The following is a 9093-nucleotide window of genomic DNA, read 5'->3' as shown; positions in this document are numbered from 1 at the left end:
ACAAACCAAAAATCCATAAACTGAGAACCATACAATAACAAAACTAAGAACTTACTACTCGTTCATGGATGATTGACCACATGCTGAGATTAATAACTTTGAGACGAGGATATCCATAGACAAGTGGATGAGCTAAGGACAGTGGCCACCCTGCACCCAACAACAGTATAAGAGAAGAATTGACCCACTGTAACGTGAACTCACGAAGAGAGAGTCAACCAAATTAAGAGACGAAAACAAATTCTTATACAGTCACGAGAAGAATGATGAGAAGATCATTTTCAATCATGCGACGAATAGCCGAATCACGTAATTATCGACCGTGACTTGTTGAGGAGAAATCACATTCATTTCTAGTACTGGGTTGAAGAACTAGTCTAACGTGACTTGTTGACTTTGACATTTTATTAAAAAAAAAAAAAATTGTTACCTCATGCAACTTCAAAATAAATAATTAGCGTCTTAACCAAACTCTTAAAAATTTAATAATTATAATTCATTTATTAGATATATTATTTATTAAGATAGGCTTACAATATGCATACATATATATCTTTCAATAATTGGGTATGGTATTTAAATATACTAATTTTAACATAATTCAACTAAAATCAACTAACAAATAATAATAATAATAATAATAATAACCGGATGAAAATATTTTAAATATTTACTTTAAAAAAAATCATTTAACAAATCATTTTATACCATAAAAAAAATATAAATAAATAAATAAATAAAAATAAAAACAAATAAATAAATAAATAAAAATAAAAACAAATAAATAAATAAATAAATAATATATATATATATATATATATATATATATATATATAATTAAAAAAGAAAAAGAAAAAGAAAAGTCTATCGATATGGCTAATATTTAAGCGACACTAGTATTTAAAAATTTGTCGTCCATAGTTTCCCATTTCATGTCTGATTTCCGTGTTTTCAAGAAAAAACCAACTTTCCATATGGATGAAAATGCCACGTGGAGTTACGTCATTCGTTGACAGCGATGCAAAGTGTAAGTATCTGTTGTGCTCAAATCTACGTGAGCCCGCCGTAAAATAACTACGGAAAAAATGTTAAATCCTAGAAAATACCACTGAACTACTTTATTTTTAGTTTAGAAAATATCTCATAATTTTAAAATTTTATTAATATAAAAAAAAATTTAACTTAAATTGTTAGAATTTTGCTGACTTTTAAAAGTTTTTAAAAGTTTGTTAATATCATAAAACTAAAAAAAAAAAAATTAAAAATATTCTTACCATTACATTAAAAAAAAAAAAAAATACTAGTAAGTAATTAAGTTTGATTATATTTTAGTTATTAATATAAGGTATGATAGATAAATATAATTTTAAGTAATTAAAAAAAAAAAAACAATTAAACGAACCAGTTCAACCCAAGTCGAAAATGGAGATTGGGTTGAGTTGAGTTGAATTGTAAACTCTATTCGAGTTGTTCACTGACTGAAAAATAATAAAGCCACCAACGAACCTTAGGACTTAAATGTTTTAACAAGATTATGGGTGAGTAGTTGACTGTTGGGCAACATGCTCGTGTTACAAAAATCCTAAAAGAGTCCTAAGGTTCTTTTAGATGCCGTGTTTAAAAAATACATTTACAGTTAATATTATGGTTAAAAAATATCCATAAATTTTAAAAGTAACATTAATATTTTTTTACTTTTGTAAACAAATTATCAATATTATATGAGCGAAAACTATTTATCGACACTTCATAGATTACCTACTAACATTTTAATATTACTTTAAAAAGTTCATGAGTATTTTTCAAATATCATACGAAATATATTTTTTATTTTTAAAAAGTATAAAAGTATATATATATATATATATATATATATATATATTTATTGTAGTTGAGGGATATAATTTTGAAATTTTTTAAAAAATTTATTAGAGAAACTTTTAATAATTTTGAAATATTTTAAAAATATTTTGGAGACAAAATACATTATTTTTATTAATTTAGATTTTTTTAACAAAATATAAAAAGCGAAATAAAAGATCTCGGACATTTCAAAGAGCAACCGAAATATTACCACCCCATTGGGGCCCACGGGAGCCGCCTAATCTTTCTTTCAATAGATCGTACGGTCTAAACAATGCCACGTGGTGCACGACGTTGGAGCCAACGTGGAAGGGGCGGTTGCTTAGTGTGGCATTTATCGAATTTAGTCAACGCGGAAAACAATTTGAAAATCGAGTGGCATTCATGTAAAAAGAAGATATAATAGGGGCATTTGTGGAAACTGGTTTTAATGGCTCAGCTTCTTTCTTCTCGTTCGAGTGTTGGTGAAGAATATTTTATTCTCAACTTCGCCAATTCGAAAGAAAAGGAAAGGGAAATTTCGAGTAATACAGTCTGAAGATTGAGCTTCTGTTTCTAATATGATCAAACGGAAAAGGAAGTGAAATCTGTTGAAGAAAACTGAAGGAAAAGGTTTCTTAAATTTCGTTTATCGTATTTGTATTTGTTTTTAATTGTCTTGAATCGAAGGTTAAGTGTTGGAAAGAGTGAATGAACTGAGGGAAAGTGGAAGAAATTTAGTTTGTCGAGCTTCTCGTGGAGGCAGTACAATTGTGTAGTACTCAAACCTTCTCTGGAGGTTTGAGACATGGTGTTTCTTTCGTGGATTGCTCTGCAAATTCATCAGGTACTCCGATTCATTATGGTTCTATTCTTGTATGTGGATCTAATTGAATTTTTGGGGATTCTTGCTTGATCTGATGTTGATTAGTGTGACAATATTTTTATTGATGTGAAATTTATGTTCGTTTTGTGTGTGTGGTATTGTAATTGGGTTCTCGGTGAGATGAATCTGAAGTCTATTGTAAACCTAACGGAGTGTTCATGNGGGGGGGGGGGGGGGGGTATTGAGATGGTGGAATCAAAATGTCTTCAATCATATAAACAATTAGCCGACCTCTTCGTTATCTGGTTCTTTCGTGTTGACTACTCAAGACTAGAGTATTTTGGTTTGTTTCTAATGGATTGACTCGGCTCTGATTGTACAGATCTTTAGTTTTTTGTTTGACTTTATCGGATGAAGGAATTAAGGAATGCAAAGCATTTATGAATTGCTGTGTGGATCAACAAGTTCAAGAAAATCGATTGTTTTGAGTCTACGAATCACAAAAATTTAAGTGTGGTACATTTTTCAGTGACGGTATCATACACATTCAAATTCTTCAATATGCATGTGTCAAACCCTCAATGCTTATTGTTTGATCTATTTTAGAAAATTGATGTCTGCAAAAAAAAAAAGTATAAAAGAGAAATACTAAATATTGAGAGTGAAAAACATTCAAATTCTCGTATCTGTGTCTGTTCTTCTTGGCTAGAGCGAGTAGGTTACTTTAGTGATAGCTTAGTAACTTTGGGGGTCTGTATATGCCTTCTTATGGAGCCAAATCTTTTTCAGGATCTAGCAAACAATCTAGAGCACATATCTATCTATTCCTGGATACCTATATGTATCAGATCACATCTGGAAACTTCAGTTGTTTTCCATATAAAAACCTCTTGTTTGCAAATCAGTATGGTTCAGCTAATTTTGATAGTTTGTACTATTTCTGATGGTTTTTTTAATATATATTCCCCTCTTGGTATTCTAGAGCTAGCAATCTGATTTTCAAGCAACTTTTCCCTGTTGGTTTCTCACTGGTGGAGCTCGTTCAAGTTTGGCCGAGTTAACTATAAAGTTATCAAGACATGATGACATGGAATAGTCAAGAAATGACCCGTTCCAGTGCATGTCCATGCAATATGGATTTGGGGAATTCCAGCCTGCATCTAAATCATTCATAGGAGACCTTGCGAGCATTGTTAACATGCAAGGTGCTGGAAGAACCGTGGACCTTAGGATGTCAGAAGTTAAGCCTGTCCTTAATTACTCCATACAGACAGGTGAGGAGTTTGCTTTTGAGTTCATGCGTGACCGAGCAAATTCCCAGAAACTACTCACATCAGACCCGGTTGGTGACCCTAGTTGTGCATCAGGTTATATGGATTTAAAAGGAATTTTAGGCCTTAGCCATACTGGGTCTGAATGTGGATCAGATATTTCAATGATTAATTCAATGGAAAAGGGATCAAAAGATTTTGAGCGAAGAAACTCTTTATTACATGGAGAAAAAAATAGGCATGGACCAGCTCATCAAAAATCACGCGAGCCAACAGGATTTGATAGTGGTCGTGGAATTGCTCATGGCTACACTTCCTCAGGAACCTCTGATAGCTCATCAGCAAAAATGAAAGTCCTCTGCAGTTTTGGTGGGAAAATTTTGCCTCGTCCAAGTGATAGTAAGCTGAGATATGTTGGGGGAGAAACACGCATCATTCGGATAAAAAAGGACATCTCTTGGCAGGAGCTTATGCAGAAAACATCATCAGTCTATAATGAAACGTATGCAATTAAATATCAGCTTCCTGGTGAGGACCTTGATGCTTTGGTTTCAGTTTCTTGTGATGAGGATCTCCAGAATATGATTGAGGAGTGTAGTGAATTCAAAGATGAAAAGGGATCCAAAAAACTTAGAATTTTTCTGTTTTCAATGAGTGATTTGGATGAAGGGCAGTTTTCTATGGGTAATGTGGATAATGACTCTGAGATCCAGTATGTTGTTGCAGTCAATGGCCTGGACGGTGCTACAAGAAAAAGCTCAAACCTGCATGGCGTAGCAAGTTTTTCTGCCAAGAACCTGGATGAGGTAGATGGACAGAGCATTAAAAGGGGTACAGTTCTTGAGGACTTGGTTGGTGTCAATGCATCGGCCTTAGCTGGTAACAATGCCTCATCATCCTTGCAGTCCTCACAACCTGTTCGGGCTAATGCCTCTAGTGCTTATGAAACCTTTGTACAGTCTTGTCATGAACATATGATGAATCATGAACCTATGGAAATTCACCAAGGTCATGAACTTGTAAATCAACAAGGAGTTTCTCATGAGCCTCAAGGACAATATCCAGAGATATCATCAACACTGTTGAAGGGTAAGTTAAATGATTCATATGAGAAAGAGATTCATCCTGAGAGCGGCTGCTTCTCAAATCCCTCTCATTTGTTTGATGGCAATTCAATTTCTAATAATACTTCCGATAAAAAATCAGCTCCAGAGCTCCAGGGTTCTGAAGGATTTTATTCAATGTCTGTTTCCGGAAATCCTATAGTTTCTGGATCGAGTGATATGGATAATATGATTCATAACTTGCCATCAAATGCATATACTCATGGTTATATGGACAGTGAATCAAAGATAGTTGATTGGAGTGTCCTTGAGCCTCCAGCTGCTGCACAAAGAGTGTATTATTCTGAGAGAATTCCTAGGGGGCAGGAGGAGTTGCTGAATCGGTCATCAAAGTCTGATGATACACATGGTTCCCAATTTCTAATCTCTCTCTCACAGACTGATCAGGACCAGATTCCAGAATCCATTGCCAAATTGCAAGATAGCAGTAATTGCCAAGCTGAAAATTCCGCTTCCATGGAAAAACCATCACATGCTGCCTCTAAAGTCAGGAATGATGAGCTTTCCCAAATTCAAGATGGCAGAAATATTAATGAGGCAGTTAGTGGAAGAAATTGGAATATTTCACATGATGGTGACGCTGATTTGAAGTTACAAAACAACTTTGATGTTACACGTGATTCAAAAGTAGATGGGATTGTTAAGGCTGGCAAGGAGCTTAATTGCCCTGTGAATAACAATGAGAAACTTGCAGGTCAAGTATCTTCTGTACACAAGGATTCTGCATTGGGTCCTTCACAGCTCAACTTGGGTGAGGTTGTTGGAATGGAATGTACAGACTATAAAAGTCTTCAGCAACCTCAGTTAGCTTATAAGGAAGAAAGTTTAATTAACAATGTTTCTGAAAAAGCATCCGGAGGCATTGTTTCCAAACCAGTGCAAGGAGACATTGTTATAGACATTGATGAGCGATTTTCTCGTGATTTCTTATCTGATATATTCTCCAAAGCAATACCTTCTGAGGATTCATTAGATATTAGCAGCCAACTGCAAGATGGAACTGGGTCATATTTCCATAATTTGGCACAAGAAAAGTTTGTTCAGAATGATGTTTCTCTTATTGACCAAGATCACATTGGTTTTCCATCTGCTCCTAAGATTGTTGGAGATGACTTTACACCTTTAACAACTATAATTCATGAAGATTCCCATCTCAATTTTGGTGATGACCAGAAAGTGTTACATAGGATAGGTGGAAATGACACCACTGATTTTCTTTCACATTATGATCATTCCCAACTGAATGGCATTGATAGTTCGCAGTTTGATGCTATGATGGAAAACCTAAATACATTAGAGCATGGGCGTGAGGTACACTTCTGTTTTTACTATAGATCTATAATTCCTTTGTTTCATTCGAAAATTGACTCATAAACTGGGATGAGATTTTCAACTAAATTTTTTTCCTCTTGGCAGGATGTTAAGGTAGGACACAAGGACAGTGGCTTACCTCCTCACGATCCTTCTTTGGGAAACTTTGATCTTAATACGTTACAGGTATGGTTCTTTGATGCTATTTAATATATGATATCCTCTTTTGCTGCCTGTAAATCACTTCTGCCCTTAAATCTCTACACATCAGTCCTGCTGTAAAACCATATGTTTTTCCCAATTAACTCTGGTTGCTTAATTTGAACAGAAGATCAATTTCAGATAGACTGGCCTCTGTATATTAACCCCTTATTCTTTCAGAATCTGTACTATGTTTGCACTTTGCTTACCTTCTGCATGCACATCTTAGATCATAATGAACGATGATCTTGAAGAGTTGAAGGAATTGGGTTCGGGTACTTTTGGCACTGTCTATCATGGAATGTGGAGGGGAACTGATGTTGCTATTAAGAGAATAAAGAAAACCTGCTTTATGGGTCGATCATCAGAGCTGGAGAGATTGGTAATTCTAATTGATTTCAGCTGTTTGTTGCTGCTGCATTATTGTTGTTGTGATCTATTATTTCTGAAAATTTTAAACATATCATTAGTTCCTGGCATTTATCGGGAAATGAATTAAGAAATTATGATGCTATGTCTTGGGTGTTGTTTTTGATCTAATCGTGGGTATATTGATGGTTTCTATTTGGGTTGACATTAAAACCGTCATTTAATTTTTTGTTCTCTCTCTTTCCCTGTCATTTAATTTTTTTTCTCTTCCTTTCCCTATAGACTGTAGAGTTCTGGAGGGAAGCCGATATTCTTTCAAAACTTCACCATCCCAACGTGGTTGCATTTTATGGTGTTGTGCAAGATGGTCCTGGTGGAACATTAGCTACTGTGACAGAGTACATGGTTGATGGGTCCCTGCGACATGTTTTGCTCTCGAAGGATAAGTAAGAACCCAGATGTTGCTTTCTGGTTTTAAGTTCAGTATATTCTGGGATCGATCATGTTATAAACCAAAATTATTTCATTAATTCAGTAACTGAATCGATAGTTTTAAAGTGATAAACCTTGATATATCTTCAAGTTTATTTTCATCATTAATTTTCCCATTTTACAAATTTTAAACTTGCAGGCATCTTGATCGACGTAAGAGGCTAATTATTGCTATGGACGCAGCATTTGGAATGGAATATTTACACTCAAAAAATATTGTCCATTTTGATTTGAAATGTGATAATTTGCTGGTGAACTTAAAAGATTCTCAAAGACCAATTTGCAAGGTAATCCGAGTGTGTTTTTGCTATTTTCTCATGTCCATTCATTTAAGGTATAATGTTTTTCTATGAACGAGTCACCTTCTATTTCAGGTAGCTGATTTTGGCCTGTCAAAGATCAAGCGAAATACCTTGGTGTCTGGCGGTGTAAGAGGAACCCTACCATGGATGGCACCCGAGCTACTAAATGGTAGCAGCAATAAGGTCTCTGAGAAGGTGATGTACAAGCGTCCTTGTCTTATTAAATGCACTATTAGAGAATTAACCAGAATTTCTGTCACTCCAGCTAGTTTTGGAATCATAGAAGTTTGTCATGGCATGGGAATTTCTCAGTTGCTTGTATTTGGCAGTAAAATTTGAACATGTTCCAAGTCCTCTTGAAATTTGCATGGTTTTGCTTGCATGATTTAGTTTCAAATTAGAAATCTTGAATTTTATGAGAATACACACATGGACACTGTATGCATATGATACGCTCACACATGCACATAGAATTTGAGGTCGCTTAAGAAATAATTCTGAAACTATCATACTTGTTGATGTATTATTTGATGCACTGAGATGACATGGATACAAAACTCTAAAGCGACAGTCCCTTTGACAAAAGAACCATTTGATATTCAGGTCGATGTGTTCTCTTTTGGAATCGTCTTATGGGAAATTCTCACAGGAGAGGAACCATATGCCAACATGCATTACGGGGCTATCATAGGTAAGAATATCTAGACTTTAACTTCTGTCTTGCAAAAAGTACTCTCTTAAAAAATAAAAATAAAAGTACTGATTAGGATCTATAACTTTATGTGCTAACCGAATTCAAACATGTTAAATCAAGCTAAGTTTTAGTTATCAGCAACAGTTCTTGTTTTATGGAAAACCTATCCATATGTTCAGGGGGTATTGTGAACAACACATTGAGACCAACCATTCCAAGTTACTGCGATCCTGAGTGGAGAAGGTTGATGGAACATTGCTGGGCGCCAAATCCTGCAGATAGGCCATCCTTCACAGAAGTTGCAGGGCGGCTGCGTGTTATGTCAACAGCTGCTAGCCAAGCAAAAGCACAAGGTCCCAAAATACCAAGGTCATAATGTTTCAAATGGATTGTTTAGTTGTCAACATGGTTTCTTATATATTTGTTCATTCTATTCTACAGTCTTGTTGGAGATTGTGTGTATTTTTGTCAATAGAAGGTAGATAAGTGTTTTGGTGTGAAATATACTATTGAAGATTAAATATAATTCTTTATTATATTATAGTATAGTTGATACAGAATCTGATCAAAGGTAGGTAGGGCATTGCTGCCATTGATTTTCCAAGTTCCTGGTTTCGGGCGATTCGTAAACGAGTGATCCATCTACTCGCTTCAGGTATTA

The 9093-nt window shown here is 34.8% G+C and overlaps 1 protein-coding gene across 1 annotated transcript; it reads left to right on the top strand.

Moving 5' to 3' along the window:
• Positions 1-2324: 2324 nt before the first annotated feature.
• LOC111794846 lies at positions 2325-8976 on the top strand. Its single transcript, XM_023677010.1, has 9 exons — positions 2325-2689; positions 3651-6374; positions 6480-6560; positions 6805-6957; positions 7227-7390; positions 7576-7723; positions 7811-7933; positions 8342-8429; positions 8612-8976. Exons 2-9 carry the CDS (start codon positions 3789-3791, stop codon positions 8806-8808), a joined length of 3540 nt encoding a protein of 1179 aa, XP_023532778.1. The 5' UTR covers positions 2325-2689; positions 3651-3788; the 3' UTR covers positions 8809-8976.
• Positions 8977-9093: the final 117 nt, after the last annotated feature.

This window comes from Cucurbita pepo, chromosome LG05 (assembly GCF_002806865.2).
Source record: "Cucurbita pepo subsp. pepo cultivar mu-cu-16 chromosome LG05, ASM280686v2, whole genome shotgun sequence".
Taxonomy (NCBI): Eukaryota; Viridiplantae; Streptophyta; class Magnoliopsida; order Cucurbitales; family Cucurbitaceae; genus Cucurbita; species Cucurbita pepo.
The sequence above is the reverse complement of the archived record's forward strand: the minus strand, read 5'-3'. Positions and strand labels throughout refer to the sequence as shown.

Excerpts from the sequence above, each read along its gene's own strand:
- LOC111794846 (XM_023677010.1), top strand. The coding sequence starts at position 3,789 with ATGTCCATGCAATATGGATTTGGGGAATTCCAGCCTGCATCTAAATCA. Across the intron at positions 7,724-7,810 it reads CTCAAAGACCAATTTGCAAG|GTAGCTGATTTTGGCCTGTC; the intron begins GTAATCCGAGTG and ends CTTCTATTTCAG. Across the intron at positions 7,934-8,341 it reads GCAATAAGGTCTCTGAGAAG|GTCGATGTGTTCTCTTTTGG; the intron begins GTGATGTACAAG and ends TTTGATATTCAG.